The sequence below is a fragment of the Aptenodytes patagonicus genome, chromosome 1 (genome assembly GCF_965638725.1).
Source record: "Aptenodytes patagonicus chromosome 1, bAptPat1.pri.cur, whole genome shotgun sequence".
Lineage (NCBI taxonomy): Eukaryota > Metazoa > Chordata > Aves > Sphenisciformes > Spheniscidae > Aptenodytes > Aptenodytes patagonicus.
Genome location: NC_134949.1, coordinates 57,629,916 through 57,656,076, shown reverse-complemented (window position 1 = coordinate 57,656,076; position 26,161 = coordinate 57,629,916). Strand labels below are relative to the sequence as shown.

The 26,161-nt window shown below is 44.7% G+C and overlaps 1 protein-coding gene across 1 annotated transcript in view; it reads left to right on the top strand.

Annotated features, from left to right (window-relative positions):
• Positions 1 to 22,301, top strand: part of FAM83F (family with sequence similarity 83 member F) — a 28,422-nt gene extending 6,121 nt beyond the window's left edge. Inside the window, exons 3-5 of the mRNA XM_076337406.1 lie at positions 12,056 to 12,177; positions 12,773 to 13,485; positions 18,383 to 22,301. Coding sequence (XP_076193521.1) covers positions 12,056 to 12,177; positions 12,773 to 13,485; positions 18,383 to 18,447 — 900 coding nt within the window. The 3' untranslated portion in view covers positions 18,448 to 22,301. The remainder of the gene's footprint in view (positions 1 to 12,055; positions 12,178 to 12,772; positions 13,486 to 18,382) is intronic.
• The last annotated feature ends 3,860 nt before the right edge of the window (positions 22,302 to 26,161 follow it).

Genomic DNA, 26,161 nt, shown 5'->3' with positions numbered 1-26,161 from the left:
GGGCCCGGCCATCTAGCTAGTTTTTCACCCAGCAAAGAGGACACCCGTCCAAGCCATGAGCAGTCAGTTTCTCCAGGAGAATGCTGGGGGAAACAGTGTCAAAGGCTTTACTAAAGTCTAAGTAGACAACATCCACAGCCTTTCCCTCATCCACTAAGTGGGTCACCTTGTCATAGAAGGAGATCAGGTTAATCAAGCAGGATCTGCCTTTCATAAACCCATGCTGACTGGGCCTGATGACCTGGTTGTCCTGTACGAGCCGCGTGATGACACTCAAGATGATCTGCTCCATAACCCTCCCCGGCACCGAGGTCAGACTGACAGGCCTGTAGTTCCCTGGATCCTCCTTCCGGCCCTTCTTGTAGATGGGTGTCACACTTGCTAACCTCCAGTCAACTGGGACCTCCCCGGTTAGCCAGGACTGCTGATAAATGATGGAGAGTGGCTTGGCAAGCTCCTCCGCCAGCTCCCCCACCTTGGCTGGATCCCATCCGGCCCCATAGACTTGTGTGTGTCTAAGTGGTGTAGCAGGTTGCTAACCATTTCCCCTTGGATTATGGGGGCTTCATTCTGCTCCCCATCCCTGTCTTCCAGCTCAGGGGGCTGGGTACCCAGAGGACAACTGGTCTTGCTATTAAAGACTGAGGCAAAGAAGGCATTAAGTACCTCAGCCTTTTCCTTATCCTTTGTCGCTATGTTTCCCCCCGCATCCAGTAAAGGACAGAGCTTCTCCTTGGCCCTCCTTTTGTTGCTAATGTATTTATAGAAACGTTTTTTATTGTCTTTTACAGCAGTAGCCAGATTAAGTTCTAGTTGGGCTTTGGCCCTTCTAATTGTCTCCCTGCATAACCTCACAACATCCTTGTAGTCCTCCTGAGTTGCCTGTCCCTTCTTCCAAAGGTCATAAACTCTCCTTTCTTTCCTGAGTTCCAGCCAAAGCTCTCTGTTCAGCCAGGCTGGTCTTTTTCTCCGCTGGCTCATCTTTCGGTACATGGGGACAGCCTGCGCCTGCGCCTTTAAGATTTTCTTCCTGAAGAAGGTCCAGCCTTCCTGGACTCTTTTGCCCTTCAGGACTGCCTCCCAAGAGACTCTGTCAACCAGGCTCCTAAAAAGACCAAAGTCTGCCCTCCGGAAGTCCAGGGTGGCTGTTCGGCTGACCCTACTCCTTACTTCTCCAAGAACTGTAAACTCTTGTCATTTAGTGATTGCTGTGCCCAAGACGGCCTCCAATCACCACATCACCCACAAGTCCTTCTCTGTTTGCAAACAATTCCATTACATACAGACTGAAATCCTTTGTGCGTTTATATTTAGTATTGTATTCTTTGTTTTTTTCATGTTTTTTAGTCACTACAGACTTGTTCCAAATACTGAAAAAGTTGCTAGGTTGGAAACAACCTACAGGATGCAAGACTCACACCTCTTGTGACCCAATGGTTCTGCTGAGCAGTAAGGAAAAAAAAAAAGTGCCTTTTTGCCTGGAGGAAGGGCAGATCTTCCATAAACACTCAATTAACAGTTTAAAAAAACCCCACAACCAAAACTCAAAAAGCTCTGAAGGTTATAGAGGCTCATATTAACCATTTTAGGAGAACCATCTTAAATCTGGATGAAAATGACTTACATATATCTGAACAGTGCTCCTGTGAACTACCACTCTGCTCTGAGTTTCTGGACTTCTTCATCAAAAAAGACATTCAGCCGAGCAGCTTTTTCCTCTTTCTCCAAAACAGAGATGGAAGTTTCTTTCCTCTGGTGTCTTTGAAAGCAAGACACAGACATCATTATAATAGTTTCAAGCCTCAGGGGTATTCTGTGACCTAGGCTGGAGTCTCTTTGGTAGCAAACTGTGAAATCACAGCAGTAGTTCCTTTTGCTCTGGTACCTGTTTTCCAGTACTTTTCTCACCATGTCGTCATGTGCAGGAATGATGACTTCAGTTCTGCATATTTTAACTCCTGGATAGAGTGAATGAAAAGATGCCCTGGCATTTTAGAAGAAGTTGCAATGCTATTGGAGAGGGGAGTTCCTTTTTGTCTGCCGCCTTCATCTTTAAATAGTAAGCGGTCCCCTTCTGCTCTTCGTCTTACCTCTTTCTCCGTAGGTATCTACACAGATTTTACATTCCAAAACCAGTCATCGCAGTGGCATTCTACAGCAGTGACTAGGTCCTGTAGCAGCCTAGTTGCATTACAAGGTCACCTTTTCCAAATCATAGAATCATAGAATATTAAGGTTGGAAAAGACCTCTAAGATCATCAAGTCCAACCATCGACTCAACACCACCATGCCCAATAAACCATGTCCCTAAGCACCACATCTACACGTCTTTTAAATACCTCCAGGGATGGTGACTCAACCACTTCCCTGGGCAGCCTGTTCCAATGCTTTGACAACCCTTTCAGCGAAGACATTTTTCCTCATGTCCAATCTAAACCTCCCCTGGTGCAACTTGAGGCCATTTCCTCTCGTCCTATCGCTAGTTACTTGGGAGAAGAGACCAACACCCACCTCGCTACAACCTCCTTTCAGGTAGTTGTAGAGCATGATAAGGTCTCCCCTCGTTTCTCCAGGCTAAACAACCCCAGTTCCCTCAGCCGCTCCTCATAAGACTTGTGCTCTAGACCCTTCACCAGCTTCGTTGCCCTTCTCTGGACACGCTCCAGCACCTCGACATCCTTCTTGTAGTGAGGGGCCCAAAACTGAACACAGTTGTTGAGGTGCGGCCTCACCAGTGCCAAGTACAGGGGCACGATCACTTCCCTACTCCTGCTGGCCACACTATTTCTGATACAGGCCAGGATGCCATTGGCCTTCTTGGCCGCCTGGGCACACTGCCGGCTCATGTTCAGCCGGCTGTCAACCAGCACCCCCAGGTCCTTTTCCGCTGGGCAGCTTTCCAGCCACTCTTCCCCAAGCCTGTAGCGCTGCATGGGGTTGTTGTGGCCGAAGTGCAGGACCCGGCACTTGGCCTTGTTGCATCTCATACAGTTGGCCTCGGCCCATCGATCCAGCCTGTCCAGGTCCCTCTGCAGAGCCTTCCTACCCTCGAGCAGATCAACACTCCCACCCAGCTTGGTGTTGTCTGCAAACTTACTGAGGGTGCACTCAGTCCCCTCATCCAGATCATTGATAAAGATATTGAACAAGACTGGTCCCAAAACTGAGCCCTGGGGAACACCGCTCGTGACCGGCTGCCAACTGGATTTAACTCCATTCACCACAACTCTTTGGGCCCAGCCATCCAGCCAGTTTTTGACCCAGCGCAGAGTACACCTGTCTAAGCCGTGAGCCGCCAGCTTCTCGAGGAGAATGCTGTGGGAGACAGTGTCAAAGGCCTTACTGAAGTCCAGGTAGACAACATCCACAGCCTTTCCCTCATCCACTAGGCGGGTCACCTGGTCATAGAAGGAGATCAGGTTGGTCAAGCAGGACCTGCCCTTCATGAACTCGTGCTGGCTGGGCCTGATTCCCTGGTTGTCCCGCACATGTCTTGTGAGCTCCCTCAAGGTGAACCGCTCCATAATCTTCCCCGGCACCAACCGAGGTCAGGCTAACAGGCCTGTAGTTCCCCGGATCCTCCTTCCGGCCCTTCTTGTGGATGGGCATCACATTGGCAAGCCTCCAGTCATCCAGGACCTCCCCCGTTAACCAGGACTGCTGATAAATGATGGAGAGTGGCTTGGCAAGTTCCTCCACCAGCTCCCTCAGTGCTCTCTGGTGGATCCCACCCGGCCCCATAGACTTGTGAGCGTCCAGGTGGCGTAGCAGGTCGTTGACTGCTTCCTCTTGGATTACGGGGGGTTTATCCTGCTCGCCGTCCCTGTCTTCCAGCTCAGGGGGCTGAATACCCTGAGGATAACTGGTCTGACTATTAAAGACTGAGGCAAAGAAAGCATTAAGTACCTCAGCCTTTTCCTCATCCTCGGTGACAATGTTCCCCCCCCCCTGCATCCAATAAAGGATGGAGATTCTCCTTGGCTCTCTTTTTGTCATTAATATATTTGTAAAAACAACTTTTTGTTGTCTCTAACGACAGCGGCCAGATTGCGTTCTAGCTGGGCTTTTGCCTTTCTCATTTCCTCTCTGCATGACCTAACGAGATCCCTGTACTCTTTTTGAGTCACCTGCCCCTTCTCCCACAAGTGGTAAACTCTCCTTTTTTTCCTGAGTCCCAGCAAGAGCTCCCCGTTAAGCCAGGCCGGTCATCTTCCCCGCCTATTCTTCTTAGGGCGCACGGGGACAGCCTGCTCCTGCGCCTTTAAGGTTTCCTTCTTGAAGAACGTCCAGCCTTCCTGGACCCCTTTGCCCTTCAGGACTGTCTCCCAAGGGACTCTCTCAGCCAGTGTCCTGAACAGGCCAAAGTCCACCCTCTGGAAGTCCATGGTTGCGGTTTTGCTGGCCCCCCTCCTTACTTCACCAAGAATCGAGAATTCCATCATTTCATGGTCACTAAGCCTAAGACAGCCTCCGACCACCACATCTCCCACCAGTCCTTCTCTGTTTGTAAACAGCAGGTCAAGCGAGGCACCCCCCCCCGGTAGGCTCACTTACCAGCTGCGTCAGGAAGTTGTCTTCCACACACTCCAGGAACCTCCTAGACTGCTTCCTCTGTCCCGTGTTGTATTTCCAGCAGACGTCCGGGAAGTTGAAGTCCCCCATGAGAACAAGGGCTAGTGATTGTGAGACTTCTGCCAGCCGCTTGTAGAATGCTTCATCCGCCTCTTCATCCTGGTTGGGTGGTCTATAACAGACTCCCAGCAGGATATCTGCCTTGTTGGCCTTCCCCTTCATCCTTACCCGTAAACACTCGACCTTATCATCATCACAATTGTTGAGCTCTAGACAATCGAAACACTCCTTAACATACAGGGCCACCCCACCGCCTCTCCTTCCTCGCCTGTCCCTTCTGAAGAGTTTATAGCCATCCATTGCAGCAATCTAATCGTGGGAGTCACCCCACCATGTTTCTGTGATGGCAACGAAGTCATAGCTATCCCACTGCACAATGGCTTCCAGCTCCTCCTGTTTGCTGCCCATGCTGCGTGCATTGGTGTAGATGCACTTGAGCTGGGCTATCGATTTCGCCCCTGGCATTGGCATGCCACCCCTAGGCTCATCTCTAGTGAGCCTGGTTTTATCCCCTTCCCCCTTCGAACATAGTTTAAAGCCCTCTCAATGAGCCCCGCCAATTCATGAGTGAGAATCCTTTTCCCCCTGTGAGAGAACTGAACTCCATCTGTCGCCAGGAGGCCCAGTGCCGTGTAAGCCTCCCCATGATCAAAAAAGCCAAAATTCTGCTGATGGCACCAGCCCCTGAGCCATGTGTTGATCAGGTGTGTTTTCCTGTTCCCTTCAGTATCCTTCCCTGCCACTGTAGGGATTGAGGAAAACACTACCTGTGCTCCTGATCCTTCAACCGATCGCCCCAGTGCCCTGAAGTTCCTTTTGACCACTTCTGGACTTCTTTCTGCAACCTCATCACTGTATAACCAACAGCGGGTAGTAGTTGGAAGGCCATACCAGACCAGGGAGTTTCCTAGTAATGTCTCTGACCCGGGCCCCAGGGAGGCAGCAGACTTCCCTGTGGGATGGGTCCAGTCGGCATATTGGGCCCTCTGTTCCCCTCAGAAGGGAATCGCCTATGACAATTACCCTCCTTTTTTTCTTAGCAGAGGCAGTCATAATGCGTGGGGCTGACTGCCTCACCCTAGGCAACCCCGTGGATGGACCTTCATCTACATCCTCATTTGCCTGGCCCTCAAGTTCCAAGGCCTCATATCTGTTCTGTAAGGGCAACTGGGAAGGTAAGGGAGGCCGGGCGGGGGTTCGCCTGGCACCCTGAGCAGGGACCTGTTTCCATTCCCCTTCCCCCCGTCACTTAGGTCCTCTCCTTCTGCCTGGTAGCAAGAGGGCAGGGGATCCTCTGCTTCTTGTGGAGCCTCCATCTGCTGCCTTTGCCTCAGGGATGGCAGGGTGTGGCTCCACCAATCTATCTCCCTCTCACACTCCCTGATACTCCTTAACCTTTCCAAGAGGCAGAGTTCAAACTGATGCTATCAAAAGCAGAGGTGTCCCTTCTGTGCTTCCTTTCTCTCACAGCAGCCCTTGCTATGTTTTTCATTAGCCTCCTTCAGCTAAAAAAAGTCCAAATACAAGCTGAGCTGAAGGAGGTCCACTGAGAAGAACTTTTTAACATCCTTCTTTGACCTAGTTGTTCAGTCTTCTGCAGAGCCACAGCCCACAGAGTGCTGTCCTTCAACTTTTTCCCCTCTTTTCCCAGCTATCTCATACTGTATCTTCAATTCCCCTTAAGGTGGTTGTATTCCTTTTCCAGTATGGCTAAAAAGGCTTTAGTTAATCTTGTTAAGATCAGTGCAGTTTATTCCTGTCTATGGTGCTATGGAAGGACTGGGAAGAGTCTTCCTGTAAGGGGAAACAGGTCATTTGCCTCTCAAAGAAGCTCTTAGTATCCTGCCCAAGGCTGCCTTGGAAGTATCCATGCTGCTGCTCAGGTCACTATGGCAGAAATCATATAGCGATTCCCCCGACAGCAGGCTTTAGATACCCGAGTTGCCTCCAGCAAGGTTAAGGCTTCCCCTTGAGGACTCCCCCCACCCCTACCTCATTGATGTAATGTGTCTAGGGTTGTTTTGAACTTTTAGTGTTGAAGACCCAGATTTAAAGCAAGAAAGCAAGCTGGGCCTCCGGTCTTGTTCAGGCAGAATCATTTTGTCCCACATTGCTTGATCACAGAGGATGTTGGAATTGCTAAGGAAGAACGAGAAACTCTAGTGCAGTTAACACTATCATTCACCTGTTTCTTATTTCTAACATGTCTTTCTCCTGACATCTGCTTTGGTGTCTGAGTTTCTTCTACAGATTTTCAGGAACAGGGAAAACATTGTCTCCTTACACTGTCTTTTCGTGTAACCATTTTGCTTTCTTCTAAAAGATTTTCATCAGTGGGCCACAGTTTGTCCGCAAAGGAATTGCATACTCTTCCTTCCTGCCCTTCTTCCCACCTTTCCTTTGGAATGCTTGTGCAAGATTTACAGGATGGCTTTTTCTGAGAAAGTTGCAGCGATGTGGGATGTAACTTTAAGTCTTAGAGGCAAGTTCTGGTCTCGGGGAAAGAGAGAGAGAGAGAGAGGTGACACACTACCATGGGCTGTCATTGCTGCAGGGTCAGGATGCTTTTTCTGTCTTCTGTCATCACCAGATGCTCAGATTGCTCTGTGATTCCTGCCCTTTTGTTTCCATTGCCCTGTTCATCCAATGCAGAGTGAATACTTCAACAGTCCTAATACAGGGAGATTTACTGTTAACACAGGATTTTGCCCTTTGTCTGCATACAGTGCCTGGCATTTTCACAAAATTCCTGGCTATTGTATCATTTTGAGATGGCAAGGTATCATGATCTGCTGGCAGTCTCACAGGAGGGAAACTGCTGTAGGAAGACAGTACCTCACTCTGCAAAGACAAAAAGTTCTTTACTGACTCCAAGCATGAAATGAGAAAAACTCAATTTTGGTCTGAAGGCCAGAGATCACTAGAAATGCATTTAAATTCAACCATCGGTACATTCATCCTGGGACGTTAGCAAGAGTGTGTCTGTGCGTATGAGTCATATGGCTTCCTGAGCCTACAGGACATGGTTTGCCAGACTTCTGTTATGTTTGACACAAGAGCGTTCTTCTGAGATCACAATGAAGCAATTCTCATAGATGTAAAATTCATAGCCCCACAAAAAGTCCTCTTTTTGTTGACCTGAGGGTGAGCATTCTCACCAGTTTTTAGATGAGTTCATTTCCTCCCCATGCTTCTGCTAATGAAAACCCCAGTAACAGACACTCCTGCTCAAAGACAGGGAGTTCACCTAGAGCTCCAAGCAAGCCCAGGGAATGAGTTATCTGCAGGAAGTTCACCTTCATGATAATTTTCACATTTGTTTTCCCAACATGTAAGGAATTCCTCTCCTCACTCCAGGAAAGTTTCTGCCTAAGAAATTTTTGGAATTTCATTTCAGTATTTCATGTCTTTACCTCCAAGCTTTCCTCATCCAATCCTAACTCAAGTTGAGTGAGAAGCTAAACAGGATGTGATGCAGTGCAATTTTAAAATTGTTTTTTTAATTATCATCTGTTAGAGAATTCTTCTAGGTTGCTTGTGAACTTTCAAAAATGGGGGCTTACAAGGCTCTCTTTTTGCAAAGACCCAAATAAATAATACCCAGTAATGACCTTGGCAGGCCAGGTCCAGCTAGCTGCATTCCATCCTATTCTACTTGAATATCTACAAGTTTTACTATGTTGTCAACAAGCATACCTTTCCCAAAACTGTTCAGGGCAAACACATAGGATAAGTCCACAGTATTTCCCAGCATTACTTGGTGGCTGCTTCCAGATTGTGGCTGCTTTTGTGTCCCTGTGTAAGATGAGCACCGATCTGACGTAGAGGTCTGATCACCAGAAATGAGAACCTTGCAGACCATGAATAAGAAAGATTCCTTGTCTGTTGTTACTGTGGTCCTGTCCACATGAATCCCTTATCTCTCTTCCTCTTTCCCCCTTCTGTGAAACCTCCATCTGGGATTTTAGAGTGGGAAATAACGGGCATTTGGGGCCTGCCCCTCAGCCCTTTGCTTAGGTGAAGCAGTATTATAAGAGAACAGAGGACAAGAGCTACCCCAGCAGATGCTATTGACTGAAGGGATCTGATTTTTCCGGGGACAGCAGAAAGGAGATATCTACATTTTGAAAAACACGGTCAATGTAAGGGACTGTTGAGTCACTGTCATCTATCAGCTACTGGTTTTGTCTGTTGCCTCTCATTTATCTGTTTTGTATCTGTTAGTTTATAGAGGTCATTCATGCCATCCATCCCAACTTGAAATAAAGATCCCTGCTTGCTTTGCAACGTATATATCAGTGGTTGTTCTAAGAGGGAAGGTACACACAGGCTTCCCTGGTGGAAGTACTTGCAACGCTTGCCTTTAGGGTCTGTCTTGTGTATCTCACCCTACTCGACCCTAGCTTGTGGGCACTGCTGCCCAGGTCTGTCAAGGGACAACTAAGTGTCAGTCACAACACAACCTATTACTGACTTTCTAAACTGGGTCTAATTTAACTTTCTGTGGATTCAGAGTGAGGTTTAAAAGTGCATCACAATAAAGCAAGAATTCCTTCACTGTTTGTATTAGGATGCTCTGTCAGGCTTGAGTGTTACCAGTCCATATTAAGTTGCTGCCAGGGAGACGTTAGTAACTGCTTGTGATGAGGAGCGGTGCAAGCCCGTGTAAAGGAAATGTGGAAATTTAATGCAGACTGCAGCTTCCGTAAGCCAGGATATGACAAACCTTAAGCAGGCTTCTGCAAGAATACAGATCTGGAGGGATCACTTCTATCTGGTGAACTAACTGGTCCTCTACCCAAAATATTTGTTACTACTGTAACATTAGTGCCCTCCCAAAATGGCTGCAATCTCACCTCATTTATATTTGTCTTTCCTCTTTTGTTGTTGTGTAGTCTTTAGTACGTGAACTCAGGCTTGTTCCTCCTCTGTACAGCTTGATGTATCAGTCTACAAATGCTCCAAGATCCTTCAAGGCAGAAAACATTATACAAATAACCTGTTAAGTGACTCGATGTTTATATGACTTGGTGCTTGTTTTCTGCATTTCAAGATGTATTTATGCACTCCTGTGCCTGCTTTGTTCAAGGAGGTTTACGTGTTCAGCTGTTTGGTTCTACCCCCTCTGTGCCTTTCTAAGTGTTATGTGTAGCTCAGTTACTGCAGAAATTAAAATGTGCTTTCTTTCAACCAAAAGAAGGTGATATAACATACAAACACAGTAAAATCCACACTTGCTACACGCTAAGAAACTTTCTGCTCACACAGGCTGATACTTCTTGATTCACAAAGGTATATGACATGTCAGAGTTGTTGACTGATTTGAAGAACGGAGGTCCTTGAGGTCCTTCTTGACACCTGCAGCCAATATTCCATGATTTGGCAAATCCCACATCCAGCTTTACTCAACAAGGAAAAAAAAAATATTTCAGGTGATCAGCCAACCAACTACAAATGTTATTCTAAATACTGGAAAGGGCACCCTTTCTCCTGTGCTCTACCCAACCTGCATTCAGCATCCCACACATATGACTCACTGCTAGGCCTTGGGCGAGTCACTTCATCTTTTTCTCTCTCAGGCTCCTCGTCTTTAAAGCAGGGTAATAATACTTTCAGTAGTGTTGAGAGCATTAATTAGCTAATGCCCACATAGGACTCCAGACAGATCAAGCAATATATGAATGCAAAATAGTAGTATCATCAGTTACTGTTAGTCAGAATTTGTACTGCCACTGCTGTGTTTTAGTGGGGAGAATAGGAGCAGATTCAAAAGGTAAGAGTTATAGTCAGAAAACTGTTTTTTGAAAGAAATCTGCATTCTTACAATCACTTGTTCCTGCATGCAGATTTTTATAGCCTATCAATATTTATGCTGTCAGTGAGATTTATAATAATAGGACTTAGCTCGTTGTGGGATCTGAGGCTGTGCTAGCATTAGCCAAATCCTCATGATTCTCCTGCTCTGCAGATGGGGGAAGAATGAGGCAAAGGTGAATTGACTTTCCCAGAACATTATAGGGAATGGTGTCAGAACTGTGATTACACTTGGGACTATCTGACTCCCAACCCTGGATTTATTACTGCAGATCACAATACCTTTTAGCTTTTCATTATTAAAGAATTCTTACAGAAACAGATGGTGGAATGAAGAAAATGGTCTAAATTTGTGTGTCAGAGCGACAAGATGATTTTCTCTAAACTTATACTGACAGTCAATGCTTTTGGGTTTTGTTGGGGGTTTTTTTCATGTTAGACAGCACGTATGCCTGTTTGGCAATTTAGCCTCATGCAGCCAGGACCCATGAGCAGAATGACACTCAGTCCAATGTGCAAATACATTCTTATAGTACGTGCAGGCACGCATCTGTTGTAGAAAATCATGTAACCTTTAATCTGTGTTTTCTCTGTCCCTGGTAGTGCTTTGTTTTATTACTTGTTGGTTTGCTGGCCACAGGGTGCAAGACAGGAGGTTTGGGGAGAGGTATTATCTTTTTCTAACTACTTCCTTTCATTTCATGAAAGGTTTTTCCTTCCTCTTCTTGAGAAATTATTCTTTGCTGAAAGTAGAGACACTTATTCTACTCCTTTTGTTAAAAGAAAGTCCTGTGTTTTTTCACTCTCTGTTGAACAGTGAGGAATCTGGGTGGATACTGTAACTGTTTGGGGTTCTTAGCAAAATGATAAAGGTCGGGGTTCTCCTTTTGTTATAGCAGATAGAAAACATCTATGTTTTGAGCAATAGAACTGTTTCCTCCTCTCTTCGGTAATAATTAAATTGTCCAGTCTTCTAATTTGCCCAATTTTGTCAAGTCATGTGTTGCTGGGATCAGAACACAAGCACAAAAAGAACCTAATATAGATCTGTCTCATACGTTACCCTCCAAGTAACTGTGTCCTTTGCACTGCAGAGGTGTTGCAAAGTTCCTTGGTTTTGTGGTCCTGCTAACGTCATCTGGAGAAGAGCTCATGAGTGCTGTGGAATAGGGATCAGGATTCAGAGAGTACAGACGTGACTCAGAGCTTCCTCTGATTCATTCCCCTGAACTGGGCTGGGCCTTCTGAGCTACAACACAGGAGATGTTGGAGGAGATGGAGGATTATTTGATTTTGAAAGCATCGTCTTGCCAGTGGGCTAAGATGAATAGCTGAAGACAGCAGGCAGGGTTACAAAGATGCTGACCTATTGGACAGGGCTATAAACTGATGGAAGGGAGTGACTTGCATAGACAGGGTATGACAACAGGACTTATGGCACTGTGCTTTCCTTTCTGCAGCCCTCTGATTTCTGGTGGCTGATACAAAATGAGCTGTAGTCCCAGAAGTAGTGAGATAATGTGAGTGACATGTTAAGACTTGCAGCTGGCAATTATCTAATTCTTTGCCCTATTTATTGTGACATTTTGTCTTTTCACCTCCCTTTTAGAATATCCGCATACGTTCTGTGACAGGAGTTGGGTTCTACATGCCAGCAGGGAAGATCAGAGGCACATTGGCATCTCGATTCCTTATGGTGGATGGTGAAAAGGTGGCCACTGGATCATACAGGTGGGTCGCTCCTCCTTAAGGCAAAGCTACATTCTTTGTGTAAAGAATGGCTTGTGGCTTTGCTTGAGAATCTTCTTCCCATGTCATTCCCTTTCTTATCCCAGCCTCCATAATCTGTGTGGCATCTGTAGAAATTCGGGTGGGATGACAGAGAAGGTGGCATAGAGCACAAGCTGCTCCTGAGAGAACGGAATATGCCCATGCTAGTGGACCATTTCAGTGGGCTAGAAATAGTTCCACACTGCATCAGGTGGTGGTCTGCAAGGACTCCCCACCAGCCACTGTGCTCAGTTCTCTTCAGTGAGGTTTTCAGTCTGGAGACTCCTCCTGTTGATGCAGTGTTGCTTTTTTAAAAGGGTAAACTGTCCTTTAGAGTTTTAGGGCCTTTTCTTCCAGATCTGGTCTTCATGCCTAATGAAGAACGCCTAATGAAGAACAATAATAAAGAGTTTCCTGTATCCTGACCCATCTTGGCAAGGACATATGGGCAAATGGCACAATGCTACATATGCGCTTGTAGTGTCTTAGATATTGTTAGGTGGGCTGGGTCAAGTATGCACCCAAAAATCTAATGTCAGTTCTGTTTCCTACTCAGCTTCACATGGAGTTCATCCCACATTGACAGAAACATCCTGCTAGTCTTGACAGGACAGCACGTGGAGATGTTTGACGTTGAGTTTCGTGAGCTCTATGCCATCTCAGAGGAAGTTAATTTCTACAAGGAACTGGGTATTGCTAACCCATTCCTTCTCGGAATTGGGAAGCCAGGCCTTCATTCCTCCACCGTGGCTCGGAAGTTCATTAACCCCAAGTATGGTTTAGTGGCAGGGGCAACCCGTGGTGACATGATGCTCTGGGCTTCACGACACAGGCAGGATAATCAGGGGAACATGGAAAAGGAGGAAACAAGTGAGTCAAAGAAACGGTTAAATCAGTTTCTGAATGACTTAATCACATTGGAGCAAGAGTTCCCAGAAATTGATCCACCTCTGGAGAACTTGAACAAGCTGAATCGGAGCCCTCAGAAACTGTTCTCCCGGCTCCACATGGACCTGAAAAATAAATCCAAATCCAGAGAGTCTATTCGAGATGTGAAGAAAGACGACGCACAGGCCAATTCAAAGCAAGGAAAACGGTTTGCCAGTGGGCTTTTCAATCGCAAGGCCAAACGGTCTCCAGGCTCGAGCATTGAGGCCAATTCTTTTGCCAGTGAAGGACATTCAGGAGAAGACCTTGGGAACATGAAACTGGAGTATGAGCGGCTCAGCATTGGCCATGCCAGTGTTCGGAGCGCTGGAGGCATCTCAGGTAAATCCTCTTCTGCCAGCATGTTCTGCTTCTGTGTCCCTTGTTCTGAGTTTGGTTGATTGGTGCAAATATTTCCAATATAGGCACCTGTGAGTAGATCCTGTTATTTCCTCTATATTAAAATGAGCAGGATTAAAGAAGAGTAGAAGTTGTATCAAATGATACAGGGAATTTAAGTTGAAGGCAATTTAATGGCAGTCTTACTGTAAAGTTGGTACTTCTCATGTAAATGTTTTCTCATACTTCTCAGCAAGCGGGTATGGGACAAAGGGAGTGAATGTCTCCTTGTGTAAAACAGGCTGCGTGTGCAGTTCTTGAAGTGCACTGCCCTAATAAACAGCAGCAGTATGTTCACTATTGTAGTGGCTAGCAGGGTACAGACAGATTTCCAGTGTAACCCCTCCATTCCTCATTTGGGTTTAGTCGGGTGTGTTTACTGTGACAAGTTACTGGTAGAGAAGAGAGGAAAACGTATTTATGTTGAGGTGAGGGGGCAAGGAGTGGAGGAGAGGGCAGAAGTCTTTTTAATTTGCTGCTTTATCACCTTCTGAAATGGGGGAGAAGGTCATGAAAACAGAAGCTATGGAGAAGTACTAGATCTCAACTTTTCTTTCTTTGCTAACGCATGATTGATATTTTTCACTAAGTCCTTCCAAGGCTTCATCCAGCTGAAGACACGAATGATAAAGATTTCTCCCAATTTATGAGAATCCCAATTTAACTTCCCAACATTTTAGATGTTTTATCAGATTGAAGTAAATCTATGGGCTATTCAGCATGGTTGTCTTCCTCTCTCAGCGAGCAGTACTGGGTGTCAATACATCCTGTGCAGGCAGGAAAATGAACTAGTTCCAGGAAGAAAATTTCTCCTCAACTTGTCTGGCCACAGACTACTCTGTGCTTTGATGAATGCGAAACACAGGTGTAGAGAGACTGAACTGCCTTGAGACTGCCATGATGTGAAATGGAAAGACGTTCTCCTGAGACCAGAAAGAAAAGCGAGGTATTGGGAAGGTCAACAGTAGCGATTGATTAGGTTCTTAGAAATATTTCTGGCTGAATGAAGGACAGACTCAAAAATGCCAAATGAACACAAGAGAGAAGAACTGTAAGAAGGCATGGATAGTTTATTTAAGACTATAGGAGACCCATTTTAGGATGTGTGTTTGGCATTTGGGGAGGCAGAAGTAAACCCTGGCCTAAAGAGGTCCTCTCTCCAAATCACTTTATGTCTTGAGCACAAACAGTATGTGCTGCTGGGCCCCATTCCTCAGAGCCCGGAAAAACAAAATCCGTGAAGACCTATGGGGAGATGTATGGGCATTTCCTCTCGGAGGAATGGACCTGAGGGCTTGCACTACCCTCTAGTGACAGAAGTAGGGAATTGTGTAATCTCTGATTTGTCAGCACTTTACAGTATCAGAGATTCCCTACATTTCTCACTGTCAGCTGCTTTAAAGCAGACAGCCCACCACTCCTGCAATGTCATGATGAAATTAGGCCCAGATTAAGGCACGAAAGAGATTGATGTCTCTAGCTGAACAGTGGGGTGCTGCATCCTTCTGGGGCACAGTCAGGGCAGCTGGGATGTCCCTATTCCTTTTAAGACAGTGGATCTGTGCCAGACAGTCTGATGCTTGGTCTGGACCATTTCCACAAAGACGCTATCATGCTATTATGTTCAGGTTTTATTTATTGCCACTGCTACTTCCTGAGGGCTGCCACCTCTTTCAATAAAGGGGAAGGAAGAATTGAGAACAGGTGCAGGTAAGGCATAGAGGTCCAGCACACCACCCTTCCCACTGTGCTCTTCCTGACCTGATAAGTCTTTCCAAGCAATCCACGCAAGTATTTTTTTGGTTTTATGCAAATTGAGAATGCCTGTTCATGGTGGCAATGGGAGACTCCACAGCTTTTGAGGTATGGTGTAAGTAGACTTAGCTCATCCGGTGTTGTAAAAGGCTGGAGGAAGATCACTGCTTGTGTGTTGCTTTTGAGTTGCATCAGTGTTCTTGAGAGAAAGCTTCTCTAGTCTAGTGGTCCCAAAGTGGCATGTGAACAGAGATGATAGAGGGCACAATAGAAAGATGGAGACTCATGAGAAAGAGGAAAAAAAATGAGTTACCACAGAGGATCCTGCAGCTACTTGATCAGTAGGACATGCTTCATTAAGTTTTAATAAAGAATTCTTGAACATGGGCATGGAATAGAGTTCCAGCTTCAAGATAAAAATAGGAGGCACTTTGTTCTTGGGTGACTGTAAGACTGATTTAATTTTAAAAGTTTAAGTTATCTTTGAGCAGGTCTTGTAAAAACTGATGCTGTGATACTCTGGGTGACAGAAGGGAGGTAAGAACTGGAAATGAAGGAGAGAGAAGGTTCTTGGTATGCAGTCAGGTTAGGATGCAATTATTCAGAGCTTCACAGTTTGAAATAGCTGCCCTTACCTTTTGTAAAGACTAAACAGCACACTTAAGCCCTGTGGGCCTGCCTGTGCACACATCCTCCAAAGACACTATTAATTCTGTAGTACCACAGAGACACATCCCACCTTGCAAATGCATAGAGGGACCAGATCCACACCCGGAGTAGCTCGCAGAGTAATTGAAAGACATTATTCAAGCAGGCTAAAGGTCAGGTTCAGTCTTGTAAGAGCAAATGGTGATGAAGAGAATCTGAACTGGGAAGGGAATTGATGAAAGTGCACTCTGCGACAGTCTGAAAATCTGACTGGCTATTTACATGCTAGGAAATGATACCTACGAGTCAGAATTGGGAGTTTGGAAAATACAAGGGCTACAGATAGTAATGTCCCAAACTAAGTGTCCAAATTAACATCCTGAGGTGTTGTCCTAGCACACTGCACGAGATTGTGCTTTGTCTTACAAGGCTTTCTTAAAACCACATCATCAAATTGACACAACTCTTGCATTTCACTGTTGCCTGCTTAGGAACACAACAGCAGCAGCTCTGAACATGACCAGAATCTTGTTAATTTTAAGCTGCTGCTGGGCAGACTGTGATCAGCAGAGACACTGACGTCTGTGTGCAGTTTCTGGGAAATACTGCAAGGGTTTGAAAGCTGTGTGCCTTTGGAAGGTGCTGGCTTTTTGTTTTGTTTTCCTCTCTGCAAGAAGCAAAGTGGGCTTGTTCAGGAGGGTCTGCCATCCTGAGTTTCTCCATACATTGGCCTTCGCTCCTCCTAAGCATTGGTTGCAGAACACATATACTTAATAGCAGGATTTCATGTTTCACTTTTGGGTGCTTCTTGCAACAGAAAAGGGGACTTACACTGGGCACTGCAATACTGCAGAAACAGCTGCTTAGTTATCACCAGTGGTTTTCAGCCGAAGTGGGATCGTGGACGGGTTGTAACTGGAATTTTCAGCCTCTGTTCTAAACAGAAAGAGGGGAACATTGTTGGGTACATACAAGTAGGGTGTATGCTCTAACTGTAGCGGGATCTGTAGAAAAAGGTCAGAAGACAAGAGTAGAAAGTGAGAAGAATAAAGGAGTTGGGAGTTGAGATTAAGCGGAGCAGCACAGCCACTTTTGAAAGTAAACATGAGGGTCTTGAACGTAATACAGACAGACAGGGGAACAGGGGTGGTGAGGAGATAGGAGTAATGATAAACTTAGTAGTAACATACAGGGGGGGTGCGGACAGAAGGTAGAATGAAATGCCATGGGGAGATGTGGGGAGGAAGCAGTAGCATACAGAGCAGCCACAAAAGTGAGGGGGGTTGCAGTGCAGCCTCCCACGTGGATATCAGTAAGTTGCAGTATGGAAGAAGGTGGAGAGGAGAGAGCTCTTCTCTTCCCCATCACCTACAGGTGAGGAAAATGTTGATCAAATACCCACAAGCAAGAGAGTGACATGAAAAATGATTCATTAGAAGCCCAGTTCAGAGGCAGTGCTTGGGTTGAAAGCTCCCTCATCTCAGCAAGGTTGAGACTTCTCAAGTAGCATGTCACCATGACCTGTGGCAGTTTTCCCTCCCTGTTCTCAATCTGTACTGGCCACTGGCTCCAACTGCTTGGGAGATGCACATATACCTTCCTTCTGTAGAAATACACAAGTGGGGTCTGCCCTTCTTCAAAGTGACTGCAAGCTCTGTGGCAGCTCCTCTCAGTACATACTGCCCTGGGCTGTATGTCAAGTAAGCCTTGCTGAGCTCGGAGCACAGCAGAGCTCCTTTACTTGCAAAAGCCTATGCAAACACACTTTAGTACAGTGCTTGAAAAAAATATGCTGGGGCATCCAGACCAACAGCTGGCTGTAATGAAGGAGATCAGACAGCAGTGCAAGCATGGAAAAGTACAGATACGGGGAGCAGAAGGTATCCATAGAGTGATCAATGAAAAAAACGTAAAGTGATAAAAAATTGGGGCAGCATACTATGCTAGCTAAGTGAGAGACCCTGAGGCCTTGGGATTTCTCTTGCAAAGGAAATGGTGAAAATACTGGCACTTGAGATGTTCAAAACTGGATGTGAAAAAACCTCTCCTGAGAATATGTGTGGGGATCAAATGGATGAGATTACCTGACTTTTTTTTTTTCATCCCTCACTCTTTGGAAAACGTCCCACCAAAGTCATGTCCAGACTGTATTTCAGTGCTGGCTGGGACCTGAGAATACACTGAAGCTGGCCTAGGTACAGGCCAAAGCCTGGAAATACTCCAGTGGTTTTCTCCACAGTATACTCTGAATTTGCTCTTATTTTAATATCTCTTCATTTCACAGTAGTAGGAAATGAAATCATGAGAAAGTGCAGAGTAATGTAGGTCTAACACAAGGTGTATAGTAAATAACGAGAGCGGATTGAAGTGAGTCCAAACTTTATCCAGGTCATATTTACTTAACATTAACATTACTTTTAACTTCTTTTCATTCCAGGTAACCTGGGTCCAAACTCCACTACGAGCGATAAAACCAAACAATCTACCTGTGTGTTATCTTGATTAGGAAGGATTGTCTGGAGAACTGAAGACTGAACATGCTGGAACAGTAACCTCTTGATTGATTTTGAACCTACAGCCATGTCCTCACACAGTGGTCTGTCAAGCCACTGCGTGGTCCTGGATGCACCTGGCACCCCCAGTTAAAACACATTTAGTGGGTGAAGCATAGACTTTGGATGGTCGGTCCCTTAAATGAGGGTTAGTGATGAATGTATTAGTCCATATGTCTGTGTGCACACATATTTTATGTATAAAAACAACTGTGATGACTGGTCTCAGAGCTTGCTCTGTGTCCAGATAAATGCAGGAGATTTTCTAACTTACTTGTGCTGCTACTTCAGTCTGTCTAGCTACAGACTCAGAATCACTGTGTTGCATTGTTTACTCTACTGCACTGCAGAAATGTATTGGTCTGACTGGCTGGAAGGCTAAATCCAATCGAAGTGGCAAATTCTGGGTGAAATAAGGATGTTTACAGACAGCGTAGCAATCCTTTGTCCACAAGGAGTCTTCCTGTAAATGCCTGTTGTCACTTATCCACACAGAAATGAGTGGTCGGGGAGAAGGGTTAAGCTAGCAGAGGCCAACAGATTAGTATCTTAACTGTTTCATGTCATAAATATAGCAGTCGAACAAAGTGATTTAGCAAGAACGTAGTAAAGAGAAAAAATGGAATATAGGGGGATGTTTAACCTCCAGTTGAGACTGGGTCAAGAGAAATGCCTTATAAGGGGGACTGGGCAGGATCTGGGAGCAATAATGCAGCCTTCAGTGGCTGTTACAAGATCCTGTTTGTTGCTAATTCAGCAATACTTTACCATGCATGGAAACTAAATGATTAAGGAGCACATCTTTGAGGCTTGAAAGAGGAAGCTGAGGAGGCATACAAGCTTTTCAAATGTTCCTTTTTTTTTCTTTAAGTTAACCTTTCCAAACTCTAAATCATGCCAAAATCAAGAGCTTTGATCCATGAGAAGCACTGCATGCAATCAGACCAAAGGCCATCTAATCTGCTATCCTGTCTCAGAGGAGAGCCAGTAACAGGGGATCACAGAAGCATAAAATATAAAGCTTGTATACAGAGGTCTTTCTCTGACTCCGTTCCAGCAGTCTATGGACTTTCTGAACTGGCAGTTCCTTCTGGACCTGGCCTTAATGAATGCACTTAGTCCCTTTTTAAAAATCCTTTTCTACTTTTGGCCTCCACAGTGTTCGGTGGCAATGAACCCTGAGTTCATTGTGTGGTATGAGAAAGAACTGTTGTCAGGCTGTTTTAATGGTTTTCTTGATGATTTCATCGAGTGACCCTTATTCTTCCACTGTCAGATGTAGTGATGACCACCCCTATTCCTTATCTCCTTGCCCCTTGGGATTTTACAGACCTATATCATAATTGTCCTCAGTCATCACTTTTTCCAAGTTGCAGGTTCATGGTATACGTAGCTATTCATTATATGGACCTGTTTGACACCTCTTGTTCACTGGCCCTTTTCCAGTTCTACCCACTAACAGAGTGGAGAAGCGGGTTGTTTTTGTTTCTTCAGTGTGTGGATTGATGCTTCACTCTGCTTTCTTGCCATCTAAATTACATACTCTGCTGTCATAAATAAGCCCTTTTGTGATACCTAAGAAAAATAAATCATAATTGTAAGTAGACACCTGAAAACTAACATACCTACTTGCTAAAAAAACTATTCAGACATCAGAAAAACACAGGTTTTATTTTCTTTCTTTTTGTTTAGAGAAACCATTTGAGTTTTTCAGCGCGCAAGGAATTCACAGCAAAGGCAACTGCTGCACTCCCAACACAGAACAAGCTGTTCCAAAGACTATTCTAGGTGCTGGGTTGCAGTAGTGGTTGTTACACTGAAACAGCTGCCTGTAGTTGATGACAAAATGTGATTGATTGATCGATTAATTGATTAACTGCCTTTCCTGGAAGTGTATTTAACTTGAATGGCAAGCAGGTCTGTTTTACTCTTGAGTTTACTGTGTAGAATGTCTTGAGACCCTAAAGTACCAAAGGTATTGTGCCTTCTCTTAAACATACTCATCCTCACTCAGTGGGTTAAATGCTTGCTACTCTGTATAGCTACTCTATATAGCCTTCTGGGAACAAGCTGTAGTTTTACAGCTGGGTCTGTGAGCTCCTATTATCAGCAGTGTTTTCTAAAATCATTCCTGGTAATGGGAGAAAAGATGTGTTGGAAATGACACCATCACTTGGACGTAGAAGTAACTTAACAGATGAGTTATCCTGTTGGCTTCAGGTGTACGGCTCATGTGCCAAAAGCTACTCACTGTATGTTTGTAGGATTGTCTAAAATGGCTTGATTTTGCCATAGTTCCGTTATTCTCCAGATGTTTGGGAGATTTTTTTTCTCTCCTTGTATTTATTTCACTTTGTTAGCAGAGATCAGAGATAAATTTATCAGGCCAACATTGTTCCACTTTTCGTTCTGATAAGAACGTTGTCATCTGGTGCTTCCTTGTTCTCCCAGACTTTTAAAATATTTATTTATTTTTTAATTGTGCAATAGGTTAATTAACTAATTAGTACCATGTTGATATATATGGCCAGGTTTTCCAGGAAGTCCTCTATCTCTTTGTTTTTATGTCTTTGTTGCTTCATCTTGGGTGGAGTGACTTCACAAATAGTCCAAGAGGCTGATTTCACTTGCCCTTCCTTTCCTTCTGTGCTTACTTATTAACATGCTTTACTTTCTCCTTCCTATGACGGATGTGAGAGCACTTTTCTTGAACCTTGTCAACTAACAGGATCTCCTTTCCAGAGAGAGTCTCTCATCTGTTTGTCTTCTGTTTTGTTGCCACACCAGTTCCTGAAATGTAGTGTTCACTTGTTGTTTTTACATTCCTTCCTCTGTCACAGAAGTCGAGTCTCATGCCGTGACTCCAGGGGCTAGTAGAATTCCTTAGGCTTATCACGCACTGTTTAATTACTTAATTTGAGAGAGCAAACTTGCTTTCTTGCATGATACGAATCTGCTCCTTAAACTCAGCGTGACTCTTTGGGGATGCATGCAGCCTTGCTGATCCAGAGTGGATGTTTCAGACTCTGGTGGAACTTGTTCTTCCCTGAAGATAAGATCAGCTGAACTTGGACTATTTGGCTGCTCCTGTGAAACAGATCTGAGTCTGGGTGAGGTGACAGCATTTATTTTTGAGTAGTTTTGCTAATTGTGGTTCTTGGTAAGTGCTAGAAACCTGAAGCTGTGACCTGTAAAATGAATCTCTATCACTCTCTAGATAAAATGTGGTTGATGGTGCTGGGGGGCAGAGGGGCAAGGACCAGTGGTTATGAGTTCTGTTGGAAGTCTGCTAGCAGAGGCTGAAGGTACAGCAGTACCTACAGCAGTCTTCAAATAAGCTATCATTTGGTCCTTGCCCAAGAAGCCACCTCTTGCAACCAAGTCACTAACCTCCCAAGGGAGCGGGAAGGATGGGAGACGTTTGTTGTTCCATTGCTATTTTAAAGAACAAGATTAGCTCTCTTTGGCATCTGTGTCCTGACCCTGGACAATCCCAAGAGGACCCCTGTTCTCCTGATCTTGTTTACTCTTTGGCTTGTCAGCCCAGGTTTGCTGATCTGTGTGGCGTAAACCATGGGGCCTGCACTTGCAGTCCTGGTTTTGGAGAGAGAGTTACGAAGCTGGGGCTCACAGCTCTTTCTTTCTGGCGTGAAATGGTGAGTGGTTCTGAATGAGCCTCTTGGCTGAATGTGTGCCTTCTGGGTTTCTTTTGGTATGCATTTGTATATTTAATGTATATGTGTCCAGTGAATTATGCCGGAGACCTTTTCTAAGTCAAACAAATAAACTCTTTACATTCAGATAGTTTGTTCATTGGTGTCGCTTTTAGTTTCTCAGCTACAGTTCCTGTTTTTTGGGGATTTTTCTGTTTGTTTGTCAAGAAGCTGTACTGTCTGGATTAGAGCAGGTTTCTGTGTAACACATGAATGTCCTTGGCCAATGTTTGGTAGGGTTTGGTAAGAGATGTGTGGGCAGCTAAATTCCCCACAAATACAGTGTCCTGTGGCTTTGAGTACCTTGAGAGAGACTAATTCATTCCTGCTTGCTCGTTGCTGGAGTAGGCTGTAGCAGATGTCCACTTCGGTTTTTCTTTATTTTCTGTATTTTTTTACGACTGCTCTCTTTGTGGCTGAACTGTATCTTGCTGCAGCTATAAATGCATCTGACAAAGTGCCACCTCTGTTTCCCTTTCCATCTTTCTTATATAATTTGTACCCATCAGCAATGACATTTCATTTATGAAACTGAGTCCCTCTGCTACATTTCAGTTTTACCTGGTACGATGTAATCCTTGACATTTAAGTAACTCCCAAGCTCTTGTTTCCCATGCTCCCTTTGTTTGTGTATACAAAAGCCTGTTTTAAAATTCCTGACCATGTTTCAGAATAAATCCAGCCTCTATTCTACTTCTGGGTATTAAGGTACATGAAAATGTATTTGCAGTAAACAAAATCTTCTTCCGTCTTTCAGTGTTTAAAGTCCACATAGCAATTGCATTTGTATTGTTTAAGAGGAGTCTGTCTAATCCAAGCTTGTTTCACAGGGTATGTCAGGGCTCCGTGGATCCTGAGCCTCTTTCTTTGTAGTATAGTATTAGCGCTACCATCATTTTGTGCCTTTTCTTTTTCTGCACTTGTTTTAGGGAGGTTCTCCAAGAAAGTAAGATAAACTTGTCCTTCCCCTTGCTTCACTGCTACTTTAATACTACACTTTTTTCTTGTTTCTTGACACTTTTGTCTGTGCTTTTTCAAAATCAGGGAGCAGTCCAGGAATGAATGACCTCTTTGTGTCCCTAGACCTTATGTCCCCTGTCCTTAGCCTGCTGAAGAAATGCAAATTTGGGAATCCTCATTAATAAGCAAGGCTTAGGAAAAGCACGGTCGGTGACTGTAGGAACCATCTTGGAAGAGAACCTATGGATGTAGATGAAACGGTAAGGCCTTTGTGCACGTAGCAAGGCTGGCAGATGTTTACCTGACTCTTTGCACAACAGTATTTCTGATCTTTCTTGCAAGTCTGGGCACGTGTACTTGGGGAGTTAGGGTACAGAAAACCACAGCATAACATACAGCACCCCAGCTACTCCAGTCTCACTCCCAATGTCGGCAAATTTGCCGTGCTTTTCAGCAAGATAGGGAAGTAAGGGGCAGTAGCTGAGAAGTGTCTGCGCAAGAACTTAGGGGCAGAGTAGCTGGTGCATCCTAAATTCGTAACATAATGTGCCGATGTCTCAAGTTTTGGAGATTATTCTAATCCTGCTTCTCCTCCCTTTCCAGCCTGTCTGTCTGCAGTATCAACTTCTGCCTTTTCATCTGACTTGTTAGGTTTTGTTTTCTTGTTCTAAAACATTAGATGTCACTTGTAGGAGAACTGTAGGCATAAAACAGCCCTTCTGCCTGTCTCAGGTAGAAAGCAGCAACTTCTAGATGACGGGGAGTGCTGAAAGTCATGATTTTGTAGACACTGGATGTGTGAAACTGGCACATAACCAGGAAAACACAACCAAAAGAATTTGTGCAGAAAGCATAGAGGCAAACTACAACATTTGAATAATGTAGCTATTATGGAGGGCCTGAAATGTAGAACATAAAAATGAGAGCTGATTTTAATGCATATACATACAGTAGCATAGGGAAGGATCAGGGAGGTCAAGTTAAGGATATTTTCCATTTGTGAGTATTGGCTCTATTCAGGGGGTCCTTTGCCTTTTTAATTTAGTTAAAGCAAAAAAGCTTCTGAGTAGCAAATTTCCAATGTGCAAGAAAGAAAAGTATGTTGTACCAGTGGGCTGTGGACTGATCGGCATTTTGCATGGGCTCGGGGGTGGATTTGGCACATGCCTGCTGTGGGCTGAATGAATGCCCGTGTTTCTTCAGCTATTTGATTTACCAAACTGCAGTGGCTGTTACAGGAAGGATACTGCTTTCTGCAATCGGACCGATAGCCGACTGATTGCAGGATGGAGCATGAATATCAAGACTCTCCAGCCTTTGTACTGTGGCAGGTGTTGTGCCCTTTTATTTAAAAGCGCCCAAAGCAGTACTCCCAAGCCAAGGGCTAAGACATACGAGCTAAACAAACATAAGAACATGAGGTGACAAAGGAATAGGGATACTTCTGCGAGATCTGCATCCTTGTGATAAGACTGGTGGAACACACTGGTCTATGCTTCCCCTGAACAGGCTACAGACTAACGATACGATGGCGAAAAAAACCTGAGCACACAAGAGAGCAGGCTGCTTACTCCAGAGCTGGATCCTACACCGAGCTTTAAAAACAAAGGCGACGTCTTGCAACCCAACAGGGTGTGTGGGATAGGAATGTCGGTTGTCTGTACCTGCAGAGCTGCAGCAGCCTGGGTCTGGGGTTTTGCACACTTGGGACTGTGAAGAATATAGATGTTATAGCTGAGTGTTTATGTAGGCAGACCCTTGTGTCTCAGGTTCCCCCTAGGACACAAGAAAAGGTGTAAGTGCTGCTGCTTGGTTATAAAGGGCAGAACCATACTTGCCTCTTCTTGTGTTGTTTGGTGGGTGTTGTGCTTAAGAAACGCAGGGGCTATTTTATTATTATTATGCTCTGGCTTTTCTGAAACTTCAGTACTAGAGGAAACAGTAAGAACTTCCAGGTAGCTGGGGTCTAACTTCTGTGGAGGGGACACTTCCACAAAGAAAGATAATTAAAAGAAAAAGCTAGCTCCCTGAGAAATTACAGTATATTTGGTGAAACTCTGTGTGAAATCTCAAGGTGTAGATGCGAGACAACCTTGGGAAAAGGGCATTTACCTCAAGTGTTTGAAAAGAAAAGCTATTTAAACTTTGAAAGAGCTATTGGTTTTATCGTTGCAATATTTATGATCCTCTCTTTATAGGTCATGCAACCACTTCCTTAGTTATCCTTAATCTTCTACCAGAAATTCTTTCCCTCGGCTGGCAGTCCCCTTGTGCTGAGCACTCACACTACAGAAACAGAAAATAGCAAATCTAAACAAAGTGGGATCATTTATAGCCGTCTTGCTAAGTGCACAACACATCTGCAGAAGAATCAATTGCTCTGATTTAGCATGGCCATTAGTGACATTTTGCTGCCACTGAAAGGAAGAAAATGGCTCTGTTTAGTGTCCTGAGGTATAATTGCGATAATCATAGACATTAGAAATGGGAAAGGCCACTAGGTCATCTGGTCCATTGCCCCAGTACAATGCAAGGCAATTCACCAATGTACCTTTTCTAGGACTTGGTAAATTATTCTACCACTTGTTTGAGATTCTCCTTCACAGCCTGATAAATCTCATAGGAAGTAAGTTAAACAATAACTTTTTAGAGAGGTACAGTAGGTAGACGTTCTGACAGGCATTGCACTGAAATAATGACCTGTCTCCTGGTTTATCAAAGCATCTGCCATTGCCCTTTCACAATGAGGACACCATAATATATTCACTTCCTTTGTTCTGTATTTATGACTGCAGCATTTCAATAAATCAGAAGTTTTCTGGAAGGAAAAGTTGGAGCAGTCTCTGCTGGTTTCTTACCGATTTCCAAATCACTTTTAAATATGTTAATTCAGCTACAGAGCTAAAGTTATGCTTCTGCAAATCCAGATTAATTTCCCTGCACCCAGTGGGGTTATGCTGGATTTACAGTGGAGCTACTGACGGCACAGTA